Source organism: Podarcis muralis, chromosome 10 (assembly GCF_964188315.1).
Source record: "Podarcis muralis chromosome 10, rPodMur119.hap1.1, whole genome shotgun sequence".
NCBI classification, from domain to species: domain Eukaryota; kingdom Metazoa; phylum Chordata; class Lepidosauria; order Squamata; family Lacertidae; genus Podarcis; species Podarcis muralis.
In genome coordinates, this window is record NC_135664.1 from 68024492 (window position 1) to 68042463 (window position 17972).

General features: G+C 48.3%; 1 protein-coding gene across 7 annotated transcripts in view; it reads right to left on the minus strand.

The window, feature by feature from the left end:
* The window catches only part of PFKFB3 (6-phosphofructo-2-kinase/fructose-2,6-biphosphatase 3), a 77527-nt gene that overhangs the window by 16762 nt on the left and 42793 nt on the right, over positions 1-17972 (minus strand). For all 7 annotated transcript variants that reach the window (XM_077935351.1, XM_028747654.2, XM_028747653.2 and 4 more), the window contains exons 2-10: positions 12677-12802; positions 11192-11288; positions 10312-10378; positions 8988-9062; positions 6923-6979; positions 5289-5413; positions 4141-4348; positions 3015-3161; positions 57-161 (exon numbers count right to left, since the gene is read on the minus strand). In XM_077935351.1, coding sequence (XP_077791477.1) covers positions 57-161; positions 3015-3161; positions 4141-4348; positions 5289-5413; positions 6923-6979; positions 8988-9062; positions 10312-10378; positions 11192-11288; positions 12677-12802 — 1007 coding nt within the window. The remainder of the gene's footprint in view (positions 1-56; positions 162-3014; positions 3162-4140; positions 4349-5288; positions 5414-6922; positions 6980-8987; positions 9063-10311; positions 10379-11191; positions 11289-12676; positions 12803-17972) is intronic.

The following is a 17972-nucleotide window of genomic DNA, read 5'->3' on the forward strand; positions in this document are numbered from 1 at the left end:
ACCCACCGAAACAATTTTCGCTGTTTTTAAACAGTTTCTCGCTGCCCCAGGCTTACCTCTCCCGACGGGTAGCGGTAGTAGTATTTGTCCTGGTCCCGCAGAACAAATTCTTCAGGGTACTTTTCCTTGATTTCATCGTAGGTTAGCTCTTCACACACACCCTGCAAGAACCACAAGGTGGGGGGAAAATATCAGGGCTGCTACTCAGGGCAAGATTTTGGAAGGCATGTGGTAGAGAGGGGAAGCAAGAGATAATTTGCAACGGCAAGATCCTACTCAAGTTTCTAGTCAAGGTCCTCTTCCCTGCAGAAATGGAATTGCAGCCAAGAATGTGGTGTGTGTATAGCAAAGTACAAGTGTGACTTGAAACGCAACAGGCAAGAGGGCATTTTAAGCTGCAGGTGTATAAAGGTAAAGGGACCCCTGACCATTAGGTCCAGCCATGGACGACTCTGGGGTTGCGGCGCTCATCTCGCTTTATTGGCCAAGGGAGCCGGCGTACAGCTTCCGGGTCATGTGGCCAGCATGACTAAGCCGCTTCTTGCGAACCAGAGCAGCGCACAGAAACACTGTTTACCTTCCCGCCGGAGCGGTACCTATTTATCTACTTGCACTTTGACGTGCTTTCGAACTGCTAGGTTGGCAGGAGCAGGGACCGAGCAATGGGAGCTCACCCCGTCACGGAGATTCGAACCGCTGACCTTCTGATCAGCAAGTCCTAGGCTCTGTGGTTTAACCCACAGCGCCAGTGTGACTTGAAATGCACCCTCAGGAGAGGGAGATAAACTCCTGTTGAGCAGGAACAAGTCCTTGCGCTAACGGGACGGCTTCGTTAGATACAAGTCAGCCCACTGATTTTGTCATATTAAAGCAGTGTTTCCCAACCTTTTTTGGGCAAAGGCACACTTGTGTCATGAAAAAAATCTCGAGGCACACCACCATGCCAGATGGGGAAAGGTCACTTTTTACTTATGTAAAAAAAAATAAAAAAATAGTAACAGCATAGAAGGTAATGGTAGATGACTGTTAGGGTCTCCCCCCAAATGCAGAATTCTATTAATATCTTCCTTAGTGAGCCGCGTTAACCCCTGTAATGCTTTCTATAGAGTAAGCATAGGGGACACTGGGGGATGTGGAACCAAGGGGGCAGTGGGCCAAAAGAGTTCGGGATCTACTGCTTTAAACAGAAATAAGAGCCAGTGGGTTCTTCCTTTTTTAAAGTATCGTTTCAGCGGGGACAGCAGTCCGGATTTCCAAAAAGCGGCGCTTTTTTGCGTCTGAGCAAAGAAGAGAGAGAGGGGGGAAAAGAGAGAGAGATTGATTTGTGGCTGCGCAAAGGGGGGAGGAGCCCAGGAGTAAAAGTAGGAAGGACGAAGGGAGGGGAAAGGAAAGTTAATACAATGGTACCCCGCAAGACGAACGCCTCGCAAGACGGAAAACCCGCTAGACGAAAGGGTTTTCCGTTTTGGAGGCGCTTCGCAAGACGAAGTTCCCTATGGGCTTGCTTCGCAAGACGAAAGCCCATAGGGAAATCTCTGGGACAGCGGGCGGGAGCGCCTCCGCTGTCGCCCGCCAGCATTTTAAAAAGCCCCGGGACAGCGGGGGACTTCTCCGCTGTCCGGGGCGATCTTAAAATGCTGGCGGGCGGGAGCGAAGCCTCCGCTGTTGCCCGCCAGCATTTTAAAAAGCCCCGGGACAGCGGGGGACTTCTCCGCTATTCCGGGGCAATTTAAAAGCCCCGGACCATGTCCCGATGCCCGGCGGCGGGCGGGAACGCCTCCCCCCGCCGCCCGCCATCGGGACCATGCCACGATGCCGGGGGCGGGCGGGAACGCCTCCCCCCGCCGCCCGCCATCGGGACCATGCCCCGATGCCGGGGGCGGGCGGGAACGCCTCCCCCCGCCGCCCGCCATCGGGACCATGCCCCGATGCCGGGCGGTGGGGCGGGAACGCCTCCCCCCGCCGCCCGCCATCGGGACCATGCCCCGATGCCGGGCGGCGGGGCCGCGAAGCCTGGGCGCGCTGATCTCAGCTCCTGGGCTCGCTGCCGAGGCGCCGTGCGACTCGCCCGCCTCCCTCCCACGGCACACCAGGCAACGTCTCGCAGCACAGTAGTGTGCCGCGGAACACCGGTTGGGAAACACTGTATTAAAGAGTGAAAAATGTTTATAAATATTAATAAGAAATATTGATTCTGATGGCACAAGATTAGACCATGATTAACATGTTCTCTCAGATCACCTGATTATATAAACAAAGGAATTGTGGCCAAGGCTAGTCCCACTCATGGAAATCAATGGATCTAAGTTCGTCGTGCCCATTAATTTCTACTCTGAGTAAGGCACAAGAATGTTAATCAGATATTTTGGGTAGGGAGTTCAACGCCAAATTCTTCCAAACGTTCTGTTTGCATTGTGAGGTGGATGGAATTTATCTGCCCCCCTCCTCCCTAGCATACAGTTCTGCAGGTTCTCCTGACACTCCCTTAAGCTAATTGGGGGGGGGCACACAGAGGAAGGGGGGGCAAGGCCTGTTGTGCAATGGAATCCCACCTGCAACCTCTAGGCATTCCAGCCTTGGGGAGTTTGCCACCAGGCAAAAGTGGCAAACTCCCCGACCAGATAGACAGTGACGCTGCACCTAACTTGTTCATGCTGGATTCATGGGACAGAAGCACACCTTTTTAATAAATGGGATTGCAGCATAACTCATGCTGTCCGGAACTAGTAGCATGACTAAGCTGCAGAATGCAATCTCCTAGGAATCACAAGCAGGGAGATTCGGGGCCTCCGGTGGGCTTCCCAGAGGTATCTGGCTGTGCACTGTGAAAACAGGATTCTGTACTAGGTGGGCTTTTGGCAGAATCTCCTCAGGTGCGCGGGGATTTCCTTAGGTGCACTGGGATCTCTGTAAAGCCTGGGGCAAATTTGGAGAGCAGGGGACAGAAGAGGACAGCCCCCTCTTCTCCCACTGAAAGCTTGGCCTTGAGCCCAGCAAAATACAACGGCGCTTACAGCGTCAATTTCATTCAGGGCCTTCCACTGCTCGTAGGGCAGGTCAAGAGCCTCTGCCGTCTGGATGGTCCTCTTGAGCTGGCTGGTCCAGACTTTGAGGTCCTTCAGGTTCTGCTCCTGGACAAAATGGCTCAGCGCGCTGGAAAACTGAAGACAGGAGGGGGAACAAAAGGAAATCCTTAGCACAGATTTCTATTCCCAGAGGCTCCCAAAGGACAGTGCCTACCACAATAAGAGAGTCATGGATGGCTATAGGGGGACTTTACTGGACAAAGTAGAGTCACAAGAGTCACAACGAAACCTAGTAAGTTTTCTTCCTACTGGTACACATGGGAGGGAGAGAGATACGATGCACCAATTGGAGCAGGAAATGGACTACCACACCTACAACATGGCGGCTAAAGGGGGGTGGGTTTTTTTCCTGCTCGACCATATGAACTGGAGAGCGTGGGACAACTCCTCCCCCCAGCAAGGACCCTTTTTTGTCATGTGATCCTGCCTGACAAGTGAGGGGAAAGAGCCATCCCAGAGGTAAGTAATAGTAATAGTAATTTATTATTTGTCCCCTGCCCATCTGGCTGGGCTTCCCCAGCTACTCTGGGCAGCTTCCAACAAGGATTAAAAATACATTAAAACGTCACAAATTAAAAACTTCCCTGAACAGGGCTGCCTTCAAATGTCAGGTAGTTGTTTATCTCTTTGACATCTGCTGGGAGGGCAGGCGCCACTACCAAGAAGGCCCTCTGCCTGGTTGCCTGTAGCTTTGCTCCTCGCAGTGAGGGAACCGCCAGAAGGCCCTCAGAGCTGGACCTCAGTGTCCGGGCTGAACGATGGGGGTGGAGACGCTACTTCAGATATACTGGGCAGAGGCAATTTAGGGGCTGTCCTTCAGAGGTGTCTGGGGAATGGAGCAACGGTCTGGCCCAACCTGGCTTTCTATTGTTTTTATTTGAGACTAAGAAGGACGGAGCCCGGTTGCAAGCAGGAAAGGAGGCAGGTGGAGGTTGCTGATGCCCCATTCCCACTGCTAGGCCCACCTGCACAGAACTAAGTAAGCACAGGACTGCAGATGCAGCACATTCAAAGGCGGCCAAGCCTCTCTGCTCCCAGACAGATGATTTCCTACCTTCTTTCCCCTCCAGGAGAGCCCAGAGTCTCCCCCAATCTTCCCCTTGAGGTTGTATTCGCTCTCGCCGTGCCGGCACAGGTAGATGGTGCGAGGCTGGACGTGGATGTTCATCAGGTAGTAGACGATTCGACTCTGGATGTGGTCTTGCACCTTGTTCACAAGGTACCTCCGGCCAACGTCAATCACTTTGATCAGCGACAGGTCTCTGGGGGGGGGGGGGAGACGCGCACGGCCGTCACTCAAAAACCCCGGGGGGGAAGCCAAGTTCAAGAGCTGCAGAACCCGCAAGGTGGGAATGCACAGAAACCATGAAGCGCCAAATCGGGGAATTGTAGCGCAGCCTTGCGCCAAGTCCTAAGCCCATGAGCTTCTGGTAATTCTGGTAGGAAATGCAATGCTGGTGCCTAACAGCCTGTTTGAGCCTATGTATCCAGGTGTGGTATATTGCATTATTATGTTATGGTGTGTCTTGTTAAGTAATTCCAACAGATTCAGGCACACCTAGCACTGCAAAGTCTCAGGTTGTTAAAAGCAGGAGAAACCACACACGTCCTCCTTTCCTTTTCAGGTGAAAGCAGACAGCTTCCCTACTGAATCCCTGCTTCTAAAGTCAGTCCTACCAACCCAGACATTCTTCCAGGAAGGCAATGGGAAAAGCTTCGAAATTCAGAATTTTGCAACAAAATTCCCTAGTTGTCCATGTAAGCGCATTCCAACAGGTTTTTAAAAGCAAGGAAATGCTTCCCAATTCAGTGTACCTTAGTGACTTCAGGGGGAATTGTAAGTTCACTGAAACTACTTCTAAGACAAAACAAACACCAGAGAAGAGGAGTTTGGATTTGATATCCCACTTTTATCACTACCCTAAGGAGTCTCAAAGCGGCTAACATTCTCCTTTCCCTTCCTCCCCCACAACAAACACTCTGTGAGGTGAGTGGGGCTGAGAGACTTCAGAGAAGTGTGACTAGCCCAAGGTTACCCAGCAGCTGCATGTGGAGGAGCGGGGAAGCGAACCCGGTTCACCAGATTATGAGTCTACCGCTCTTAACCACTACACTACACTGGCTTTCACACAGTGCCTTTCACACAATTTGGCAGCCAGCTTTGGTCGCTGGTAATACAGGCGAGAAACACAGTTCCCTCACCTGTCGTAGTCGTCTGGGTCCATAGGCTGGTAGCTCGATTGGTAACAGCTGATTCTCTTCATGAAATCTTCCATCGCGTCAGCAGAGTTGCAGTCCTTATAATCCGGGCTGGACAACTTGACTTCCTGAAGCAAAAAAAAAAAAGAGCATAGGGTTAGGGAGCCAGCTGTGAAACCCAAGATGATATTACAGAGGAAATATTAAGGAGAAATTGCAAAGACAGATTCGCCTGAGCTGCTCATGGCTGTTCCCTCATCAGCCTGAACAAGGCGGACTGGTGCCCATCGCTCAAAGCCAACAACAACAGGACAAAAGCGAGGAACGCCAGCACCTGAAGAAGCCAGCACCTGAATCCTTGTAACAGGTGGCTTTAAAAGAGGATAATAATAATAATTTATTATTTATACCCCGCCCATCTAGCTGGGCTTCCCCAGCCACTCTGGGCGGCTTCCAATAAAACACTAAACTGCAATAACCTATTAAACATTAAAAGCTTCCTTGAACAGGGCTGCCTTCAGATGTCTTCTAAAAGTCTGGTAGTTATTTTTCTCTTTGACATCTGGTGGGAGGGCGTTCCACAAGGCGGGTGCCACTACCAAGAAGGCCCTCTGCCTGGTTCCCTGTAACTTGGCTTCTCGCAGTGAGGGAACCACCAGAAGGCCCTTGGCACTGGACCTCAGTGTCCGGGCTGAATGATGGAGGAGGAGATGCTCCTTCAGGAATACTGGACCGAGGCCATTTAGGGCTTTAAAGGTCAGCACCAACACTTTGAATTGTGCTTGGAAACATACTGGGAGCCAATGTAGGCCTTTCAAGACCAAAGTTATGTGGTCTCAGCAGATTAAATAAATTGATGGTGGATAAAGCTATCGCAGCTACTAGTCATGGCAGCGATGTTCTCCGTCCTCTGTCAGAGGCAGTATGTCTCAGTATATTGCTTGCTCGGAATCACAGGCAGGGAGTGCCATTGGTCCTGGTCGCAGGCATACAAAGAAGCTGAATGCTGCAGGATTCAGGACAGTTAAACTATGGAAATCGCTGCCCCAACTCAAAGGGCTTTAAAAGAGGATTTGACAAATTCACGGTGGGGAAAGGCCTACTGACCACAATGGCTATGCTCTGCTCCATAGCCAGAGGCAGCAATGCTTGCAAAAAACAACAACAACCTGTTACTGGAAACTATGGGAAGGGAGAGGACTCTTGTGTTCGAATCCTGCTTGCTGGTTTCCCATAGGCCAGTGGTTACAAAGCACGGATCCACATGGATCCTCAGGATTTTTGCACTGGGCTACCCCAAACTCACTGTCAAATCACATGTCTGTGGCCACAGCATGAACCACAAAAATCATACACCCACTGTTTCGTTCAGAATATTTTCCCCCCTTGTTTTCCTCCTCTAAAAACTAGGTGCATCTTATGCTCAGGTGCGTCTTGTGGAGCGAAAAATACGGTAACTAAGAGGGTGAAACAGCAGTGCTTGCTTAACAGAGGCGGCTAATGTTTGCTGACGAGGAAAAGATTTCAGCTGGGGCAACAGCAGCAATAGCTCCGGGTGCCTTTTCAAAACAGCTCTTTCAGGTGGGGCAAGACCCCCCCCCCCCCGATAGAAAGAGAAACTCTTTTCTCACACTTACCATAATGTTCGTAGCGACAACAGACGGGTCATTGCAGACGGATTCGATGAAGAACACCTGAAAGGAAGAGGTCATCCATGTGTGTGTGTGTTTAAGGCAGGGAATAAAACCACACAAAGCAGCTTGGCCCATCTAGATCTCTTTCTCTGACAGACATCAGCTGTCTGAGACGTTGGGGCAGAGAAGTCGCCCTTAGCCCTGCCAGATGAAAATCCTTCTTGCAACGGGAGATGCCAGGAATCTGTCCTGGGAAACTGGGCACCAGGGTGGATAAAAATAAACGATTTTCTTTTATTTAAATCAGATTTTTTTATTTCAATTGGATTTTTAAAATAAAGTGCTTTTGGAGGGGAAATATTTCTAAAGATAGTTTTCTATTTAAGTTACATTCTAGCCCGAAGGCTATTCATCAGGAAACAATGATTTGTTTTAAGTTTTTCAAGTGTGCTGAAACTCAGCCTAAGGCGTGTGTTTTTTTAAAAAAAATATTGAACCACATCAGTTAACAAACATGGATACATATGCTACAACGTTATTGCTTTAGTTAAATAAATTGTTTAGATTGTTACAGTATTAAGGAAACGATTGTTTTTCTGCTTCCAATAAAGTACAGCAGAAAAGTTGTCCCAATATAAATACTTAACTTACAAACCTCACAATAATTTCATAATGATCTGTCAATATATTTTTAATAGTATAACCAAATCAATAATTTTTGATATAACTGTAAAAACTACTCTGAAAAAAATTTTATTCCAAAAATGAAACCTTCATCTGATTGTCAATATTAAGATTATACCAGCAAGAATGAATCCTTCTGTAAAAAAAAAAAAAGATTTAAATCAAGTCTTAATGATTAGTGATTTAAATCGTGATTTAGATCAATTTGATTTAAATCAAATTCACCCTGCTAGGTACCCAGCGCTTTGCCTGTGAGCACTCCCGGTCCCATTTTTGGTACCCAGCCATGATGCTGGTGATCCCATGTGTTTCAAGGGAGCCCGCAACAACATGAGTGGGGTATTGGAGCCTTAACTCGCCTGCCCCATCCTCTGCTGTCAAGTTTGACAACTGACTGGCAGGGCCTGCAACCAACCGCCCCACTTTCAGCCCTGCTGCAACTTGCCCCACCCCACACCTGGTACCACATGTAACCATCATGTGTGGGGCTGGCTGGCCTAATTAGGACTGGAGGTTCCCCATCACTGTGGGGATAATAATAATAATAATTTTTTTTATTATTTATACCACACACTTCCCGGTTCAAAAACCGGGCTCAGGGCGGCTAACAACAAATTTAAAACACTTTAAACACTTAATTATAAAAGCAGCATAAAATACAGTATAAAAACATGAACAACAATAAAATCAATGAGATAATCCCCAGGGCTAGCTGGCTGAATTGGTCCTACTTGGGCCAGCGAAGAGGCCAGGGGAGAATTAGCTGTGGGGTCTCAGAGCGGGTAATCTTCATAAAAGGGGAGGGGGAGGGAAGAGAAGGGAAATAAAAGATCTGGCTGAATTCAAATTAAAGGCCAGGCGGAATAGCTGTCTTACAGGCCCGACGGAAGGAGGTTAAATCCTGAAGGGCCCTAGTCTCATGGGACAGAGCATTCTACCAGGTTGGAGCCATCACTGAAAAGGCCCTGGCCCTGGTGGAGGATAGTCTGACTTCCTTAGGGCCCGGGACCTCTAAACTATGGTTATTCATGGACCTTAAGGTCCTCTGCGGGGCATACCAGTAAGAGCCATTTGATAGTGGAACAGACTCCATTGTGGGTTTAAAGCAGAGGTTGGATGGCCATCTGTCATGGATGCTTTAGCTGAGATTCCCACACTGCAAGGGGGGTTGGACTAGATGACCACAGGGACCCCTTCCAATTCTACGCTTCACTTTTAAAAGAAAACAACAGCATCGATATAATGATTCCTCAGGTCCATCTCCCAGGAGAGCAGGGCGGCATTCAGACACGTCAACAGGCACAGCCAAGAACAAGTCTAAAAGGCAGAGCTGCAATGATTTATTTTTGCTCAGAAATACGTCACTTAAAACAAAAACACTTACTTTGAAACCATTTTCTTTGGCAAAATGCAGGATCATAGATCTCCTCTCGCGTGTGGTGTTGGTAGCATCAAAAACCTTTGTGGGTAGAAAAGAAGAGAAATAATGTCATGGGGCTTATTTTTTTTTTTATTGACATGCACTTATCTTGAAAGGAGGGGTATAAATTGGCTTTGGGTGGTTACTGGCTTGTGGCAACGTGGAGGTGTGCTTTTTTTTATTTATGGCACTTGCGTTGTGGAATGCCCTCTCAGCCGAAATATGAGAGGCCTCATTAGTATTTGCATTCGACCAGCTCCAGAAACTTCCCCCCTAGCAGATCTTCTGATTTTATTGTTTTAACTTTTTGAACTGTTCCAATTCTTATGTTTTTTAATTGTTCATTTTTACTGTGTATTTTAATTAAGGATGTTTTAATGACCTAGTCAAGTTGTGCTTGTGGGATTTAATTCTGTATTGACTGTGTTGTCCTCTGCTTGGAAGCTATTTTGGCATACAAATTAAATGTTATTTCAGCAGAAAGTTATGTTCCCAGGGTGGCTAATAAAGTAGAAGGAAACAATGGAAGCATAAATTAAATTACTGGGGGTAGAGGCTAATACACGATATACCCCAACAGAGCAAACTAAAATAGGATGAGTCCATTCAGACATACACTAAAATCAAAACTGTTTGAAAAGAACATTAGCCGGTCTTAAAAGCATGGGGAAACAATTGCTGTGGAGGAAACATTCCATTTGCTTTTTTAAAAAATGGAAATGCCAAAGGACTGAACCCAGAACCTTCTTAACACAAAGCAAGTGGTCTCCCACTGAGCCAGAGCCCATCAGGAAGTTAACCCTTTCCGGTACAGTCATACCTCGAGTTGAATGCGCTTCTGGTTGAGCGCGTTCGAGTTGCGCTCTGTGGCAACCCGGAAGTAACGGAGAACATTACTTCCAGGTTTCGCCGCTCGTGCATGCGCAGACGCTCAAAATGACGTAATGCGCATGCGCGTAGGCGGCAAAATGTGACCCGCACACACGCAGTCACGTCTTGCGTTCCATTTGGGATGCGAACGGGGATCCGGAACGGATCCCGTTTGCATCCCGAGATACCACTGTACTTCCGGGTCGCCGCGGGACGCAACCTGAAATCGCATAAGCTGAAGCAAACGTAACATGAGGTATGACTGTACAGAGAGAGAATCGGCACACCCCTGAGCTGAAGGGTACACAGGAGCGCCTTTCCCCCCTGGGGACCATCTGCGCACACATGGCCTCAACAGGAAGCTGCAGACAAGCTCCAGTGACAACCACATTGGCTCCTTTCAGGGTGTGACACTCACCGCAATCTGGCCACCTTCCTCGGACAAGTACAGTTTGACATCTCGCAGGGCGGCTAAGGCACATTGCCTGCAACAACAGGGAAAAGGCACAGGTTCAGGACATTTCGAATCACAGCTTTCGCAGGAAGCCCCAAGGGCCAACTGGCCCCCATTACGCTATCCCCCCAAAAAGACATGGAAAGACAACGTTCCGTCCATCGGCTCCCAATGCCTACCCATCCCCAAGGAGGGAACCCTAGTTTGTCCCCACACTTGGTCTTCCCCATGGGTCTACAAGGCCAGTCACTGCGCTGATGTGCTGATGTGGACAAGAGCTCTTTTGAGGCTCAAAAGCCAAGTCCACGCAACCAAGAGGGCACCTTGCTACTTCTTATATTGGCTTGGGGATACAGAGCACCCTGGGATGCGGGTGGTGCTGTGGGTTAAACCACAGAGCCTAGGGCTTGCTGATCAGAAGGTTGGCGGTTCGAATTCCCATGATGGGGTGAGCTCCTGTTGCTTGGTCCCTGCTCCTGCCCACCTAGCAGTTCGAAAGCACAAAGTGCAAGTAGATAAATAGGTACCACTCTGGTGGGAAGGTAAACAGTGTTTCCGTGTACTGCTCTGGTTTCGCCAAAAGCGGCTTAGTCATGCTGGCCACATGACGCGGAAGCTGTACGCCGGCTCCCTCGGCCAGTAAAGTGAGATGAGCGCCGCAACCCCAACTGGACCTAATGGTCAGGGGTCCCTTTACCTTTTACAGAGCACCCTGGAAGAGGCCTCCCAAACAGCACTGAAACACACCAGCTCCCCAAAGTCAAACTTTCAATTCAAGAAAAGAGCAGAAGGTAAAAAACAAACAAATCAGGATGGAGGAAACTTGGAGCACATTTCGACTTACTTGCGGACTTTCATAGCCTCCTCATTATCAGGACGGAAGAAGTTGTAGGAGCTGTAATGCTTCACGGCCTCACGGCGATACTCCCCGACATTAAACACTGCAAAGAGAAAGGAGGAGAGTCAAGGCGCCTGCACTTTTGTTAAGGGAGAAAGACATGCAAAGCCATGGAATTCAACAAACTTCTCTTCCAAGAACAAGCTGCATGGCTCGGGCTTGAAAACAGCCACTTGCCTGCCTGAATCGGGTCCCCCTGAAGGGCCCCTTTTTTTGTAAAAGCAGATGAAAACATGACTCATTTTCCTCCAGACGAGTGAAAAACATAGATACATGCTGGGTAGTGGGTTCGAATCCCACACTGGGCAAAAAGATTCCTGCATTGCAGACGGTTAGACTAGATGACTCTTGGGGCCTTTTCCAACTCCACAATTCTATGATTCCATGCTACCAACATATTTGTGGAGCCGCAAGTGATTTCCAAGAGAGACTGTTATGGATTGCCTCTGTCTCTCTGCTTTCTCTTTGGGAAAGACCTGCGCTGACCCAGGTACCTCAAAAAATGATTTGAGCTACAGGCCGCTCCTTATAGATCTTGGAAGCACACAATGAAAATCACTAGTAGATTATTGGACATAACGGAGGTTTCCCAACACTTGAGCCTCTGAAACAGGCAACCAAACTCCCCAAATAGCTTGGTCAGCAGTCCAGGTCCAAGAACTGACTTTGAGGCAGATGCAACATGCATCAAAATGCAACTCAATGTCATGCCGCACGTGAAATTATCAGAAGCTGGAAGAGTGAAAGAATAACCCTGCTGGATGAGACCAAAAGTTACTTAGTTCAGCTAGGCTAGCTAGCCGACCTAACCAGAAGAGTCCGCGACCAGAAGGAGCAGGAGTATCAGGAAGAATGGGATAAATTTAATTATTATTTAGTTAAATTTGTTAAGTTAAACTAACTGGAAATAGCTTGTAGATACTTAATAGGCTTAGGATTTTATTTATGTTAAGTGATGAATTAATATGTTTAATTCTATAAGGTGAAGATCTAAGGATGTTAATGTTTAAGTTAAATTTCATAAAAATTGGGATTTGGAAAACCGTTAAAAGGACATGCAATGAAATTCAACCAAGGGGAAGCGAGGAAGTCACTTAACAAAGTTAATAACTGTAATTTTTAATAAGGCTATGATTTATGTTTGTTTTGTTTTGTTTGTCTTGTTTGTTTGTTTGTTTGTTTATAATATTGTGAAAACCAATAATTTTTTTGGAGAAAACAAAACAAAAGTTAATTAGTTCAGCATCTTACCTCCCCAGAACAGCCAATGAAATACTGTATCTAATGCACCATCGAATCTAATGCACACCAAAAAAAGGTGCACATTACAGTCGAGTAAATATTGTACGTCTTAGAAGCAGGACCTGTTGCTCCCAACACAGGCACCCAGGGGCTTCAACTATAAAGGCTCAAGTCAGCCCAGAATCTCACCTTTTGTCGGGACGCCGATCCAGTTGAGGTAGCGGGTCAGCTTCTTGGAAATGTAGGTTTTCCCACGAGCCGGGAGGCCGACCATGACGATCACAGTGGGCGAATTGGTAAGCTGAGGGCCACATGCTATGGGTGGGTAAAGAAGAAAAGGGAGAAAGAAAATGGCTTTTGAAAAGGGAGACGACTTGTCATATCAATACTACATTTTTTTTATAAAGGCAGTCAACTGGGATCATAGAATTCTACAGCTGGAAAGGTCCAAACCATCTTGTCCAACCCCCTACAATGCTCTAGGAATATTCAGCTGTCCCACACAGGGATTGAACTTGCAACCTTGGCATTATCAGCGCCATGCTCTAACCAGCTGAGCTATCCAGGCTGGCCAGCACACCTGGCCCAATGGAGATAGTGGACGAAGCTGTGAGCTAAGATCTTTCCCCCATTCCATGGAATTAAACTCAGCAGCTGACCATAGGCTAATCACCGCCTCTCAGCCTCAGTCCCTCTTTCTGCAATATGGGGATAAAACAGACCTAATTCCCAGATTACCAAGAGAATGTGTGCAAAGCAACTTGGAACATGCAAAAAGCATTATGCGAACATCCTGGTCGCATATCAGCCTTTTCTACTGCAGCCTCGAGACAAAACCTGCTAGACATTAAGGATCAAGGCGCTGAAAGCCTGCCGACTCATCCTTAGACTGGGATATGAGCCAGACAGAGACAGCCAAGCGGCAAGGACACTCAGGAAGAAATCTCCTGCTGTTCTGAAACATACACACGGGTTTGTTTGTGTTATTCAGAGCCCAACTCTGAATTCAGCAGCCTAAGAATTTCAAGTTTCTGCCTCTTGCAGGTCGTAAAAACAGAACAGGACTTGAGAATCGCATTACTCCCAGAACCTTAGAAGCCACTCGGATAAAAAGCCAAAAATTCTACAGAAGTGTTCCTTCCTTTTGTCTAAGTTCCCCTGACATGCAAGGTGCAAGTCACAGGTGTTGCTAACAACTCTCAAGATAGCAAGCAAGCTGCCTGTCGCTCAACAGAACGGAAACTCGTTTCTATGCAACCCAGATTTCCACTGCTACTCTCCCAGAACTTGGCACAAGAGGGCCGTATAAATCTCAGGGTTTGGTCCTCCTATCTGCCACATCCCTGTAGCAAAACAAGTGTAATAGTCTATAAAAGTGCATTGGCATGAGAGCATGATGGCAAAAGGATTCTTGCCAAGCCATCTCTGCCGGTTTGTGGAGGCAGGAGAAGAGTTCAGGGCAGAATGATGACCAATTGGCACCCAGTCCGCCATGATGGTGCCCGGGGGAGTTTCAGAGTGGAAAGCCATGCCAAATCCAATAAAAAGTTCCAGCCTTCCTTTCTGGCATTCCAAGAATCTCTGCCGAGGAACAAGGTGGGTCACCCTCCCAAAGGAGGATGCAAGCAGGTGATGTACGGAAGAGCCTCGCAGCATGAAATGTAGGAGCACAAGGGTGCTGCCTTATACAGAGTCAGACCTCTGGGCCATCTACCTCAGTATTGTCTACCAGTGTTTCTAAACATTGTGTGTCCCCAGATGTTGTTGGACTACAATTCCCATCATTCCTAGCCAGCATGACCAGCGGTCAGGGATGATGGGAGTTACAGTCCAACAACATCTGGGGACCCACAGGTTGAGAACCGCTGGGACTGGCAGCAGCTCTCAGAGGCTTCAGCTAGCAGCCTCTTCCAAGTCCTACCTGGACATGTCAGGATTTGGTTACAGCAATATCAAGAAACCGAGAGCACAAGCTCTACATCACCAAGGGGAAAAGGCCAGGAAGAAAAAAATCTAGGCTGGGTTCATTATCAGCCACACTTACAGGACCTTTCCTCTTTGCATTTTTGATGCTTCAGGACAGCAGTGACCCAGAAGGACTTGAAGTCCTGCTATGCTTTAAGAGTACAGTGGTACCTCGGGTTAAGAACGTAATTCGTTCCGGAACTCTGTTCTTAACCTGAAGCACCACTTTAGCTAATGGGGCCTCCCGCTGCCGCTGTGCCACTGGAGCACGATTTCTGTTCTCATCCTGAAGCATAGTTCTTAACCTGAGGTACTATTTCTTGGTTAGCGGAGTCTGTAACCTGAAGCGTATGTAACCTAAAGAGTATGTAACCCGAGGTACCACTGTATTGGGGGGGGGGGTCAACAAAGCCTGGTTCTCTTCATTACTGTAGGTACCACTTAAGAGCCAGGAGTGGTGGAGCAGAAGCATATGACCACTTCTAAATTCCATCCGCGTTCCAAGGCTCAGATGTAGGGATTTGGAGCCAAGCGCATCTGTCGTTAAAATATTACTGGAAAGCCACGCTCTAGTGCTTGCTTCTTCGTCGAACACTTTTTTCTTATTTTGCTCCAGGCTTTGCAGTTAAGTGTTTTCTCAAAGCGCAGCAAGCCTCCAATTTTTAAAAAGGCTTTGCAAAAAGCTACACGCTAGCAATATATATTTTTTCACACATAACGGAGAAGGGGTTGCCGAAAAAGTGGGGTGCGGGGATGTGTGGGGTCTTGCATCAGAAAGCACTAATGCACGTATTTCAGAAGGGAAAGGTTAATGATGGAGCTCAGTCATTTGTGGCTGTTTCGTCTATCAAAGAGGGCTATATGAGCACTTAAGCAACGAGAGGGTTTTTCGAAAAAAATAATGTTACAGGACGCAATGTGGTCCAGGAAGGATATTGCATCATTTATCCTCAGAAGCATGATCTAACAGGGACATTTCAAACACTGCAAGTCACTCCAGACAGGCAACAGACCCAATAACTGGGAGACACAATTTCATTTCCCAAGGAACAATATATTAAGTGTTTGAAGTCTGCAGGGGTGAGGTAGTATATAACAGAGGCTCCAGAACAAATATATACAACATTGCGATTCCATGCAGCAAACCAGCAGCGGTTCTGTATTCACTGTATTTAACAACGGTCTGAAAGAAACTGGTTTGGGACTGTAATAAATTTCATTTCATTTCAACGGTCTGAAAAGACCTGCAGGTAAAGGACCCCTGGACCGGTTTAAGTCCGGTCAAAGGCGATTGTGGGGTGCGGCGCTCATCTCGCATCTACACCTGTACTCATACCTGGAGCGGCTGAAATTGTCAAGAAACTCTGGCAAGCACCCAGAAGCAATTCTATGGAATTGGGGAGTCGGGCCATTGCCAGCTACACTTCACACTGCAAAATTACACAAAAGAGACAGCAGGCACTATATATTCTGTACCAAGCGGTTGGTGGAAGGGGCGGGGGCAACAGCACTTTGAAATTACAATGCAATGGTTGAGCTTAACATATTTCTGTCCTCACATGCCACACCAATGCAATCTGTGAAAGAGAGAGCTCTCCCCAACGCCATTCTCCTCCCTTGCTGGCCGCACGTCATCCCTGCCCATTGAGCCAGCAGCGCCGCCAGATCCTACGTGGGAGACGTGCAATTTGACAGAAAATGAATGGATCGCCCCTAGGAAACCCAGCAAGGCATCACTCTGCAACAGCAGAAGCAGCAGCCAACCAGCCCTGAAATTAGATCTCTCAAAGACCACACAGACACACCCACAAGGCATGCAGAGCGACTGAACTGCAGGATGCTTTGAAAGAAGCAGCAAATGACTCCTCGCTCCTCCCCTCCTGGGTTTCACTCTATTTGCATCCGATAAGAGCCCAAGCTGAATGCATCCCATTTATTTCAAGCCTTCCTCATCTTTTTTTGCAAAGAGGTACCCAGAAGAGTAAAAGGAACCCAGAGCTTGCTAAGGGAGACTAGGGTTTTTCCTTTATGTTACAAGGAGAAAGAGGCGTAACCAAAGGAATCTCTACCTGCACAATTACAAACATGAACAGAAAAGCTCTCAAAGAATAGGAATGGGGGTGATATATGCTTTTTGCAAGGGCCCCAAAGATTGTGGGTAAGGAAGCGCCACCTGTTCTCTTCCCCCATAAGGTAACCTTCTCCCTTCAAGGTGGGCACATGGCCCAGCAGGCAGCAAAGCCGGTCACTAGGCAACAGGGATGGGAGATGAATGACTGATTCAGGGCTTCAAAGCCCCCACCTGCAACTCAAGGGAGGCTTTCCAACACTGCTTCTAGGACAGCAATGCTTAGGAACATCCCGGGTTCCTTGGGGGCTTTTAAAAGACAAAACATAATTAAAACCCGGAGGGGAAGATGTGGATTGAGAGAAAATGCCTGGATTAACTATGTGCATGAATTAATTCGGCTGCCAGGGAAAGGGTGAAGATTGCAGAAGGAAATCCCTTTGCAAGAGGCTTGTCTTTGTGCCTAGCTGCTCTTAAGGGAGTTGCTAGACTACAACTACCATCATCCCTGACCTCAGGCTACGCTGGTTGTGGGCTGATGATTCTGAAGTCCACATCATCAGGAAGGACAAAGGTTCCCCTTTCTGCAAAGGCACAGCAGATTGTGCCAGCCAAATTGGGCAGCCCCACTGAAACCCTGCTGTTAAGAAGTTGCCTGTTCCACAAGAACAGGAGAGGCTGCCTTATATGGAGCAAGGCCAGGCAGCACAGGATCACCTAGCTTTGCTCAGCCAAGTCTCCCAAGGTTGCAGGCAGGGGACACTTTCAGCCCTTATCTGGAGTTGCCACGGACTGAACCTGCCTGGCTCCTGATGCAGATCAGATGCGGCTGAGCCAAGGACCTTTCCTTAAGTCAGACAACTGGTCCACAAAGCTCAGCTTCCTGGGATCGTTGCCAATCAGGCCAGATCCATACAAACCACCTGAAGGCCCCCCACAGAATCCTGGGAAACGTAGTTTCACACAGAGAGAGCCAGCACCCTATCAAACTACAGTTCCTAAGATTCTTTGTGGTGGCAGTGGGAGTCATGTGCTTAAAATGCGTGGGGTGAACCTGCCCCTTCCACTAGAGGCACGGGGTGCTTCTGCAAGCAAAACTGGGAGAATAGGAAAGGGGAGGAGGTAATAGGGGGCGCTTCCTCGGAGGTGCAATTCGGCAAGGCACCCATCCCTCCTCCTCCTCTTCCTCTCTTGCACCCCGACCTTTTTCTCCCACCCACGTGGAGCCGGGGTCCTTTTCCCGCCGGCCCCAGCAACCCACTCAGCTATTTCCCCAGGGGCGCGACGACCCCGCCGGGGGATGGTTCCCACGCTGAGCGATGCGCAGGCGGCTGGGACACGCCTTTCCCCGAGGAAAGCCGAGCACCAGCTCGGGTCGCCACCGCTTTGCACGCCAAAGGAAGCCGGAGACCTCGAGCCATGGGGGACGGACGCTTTCCTTGGAGAGCTGCT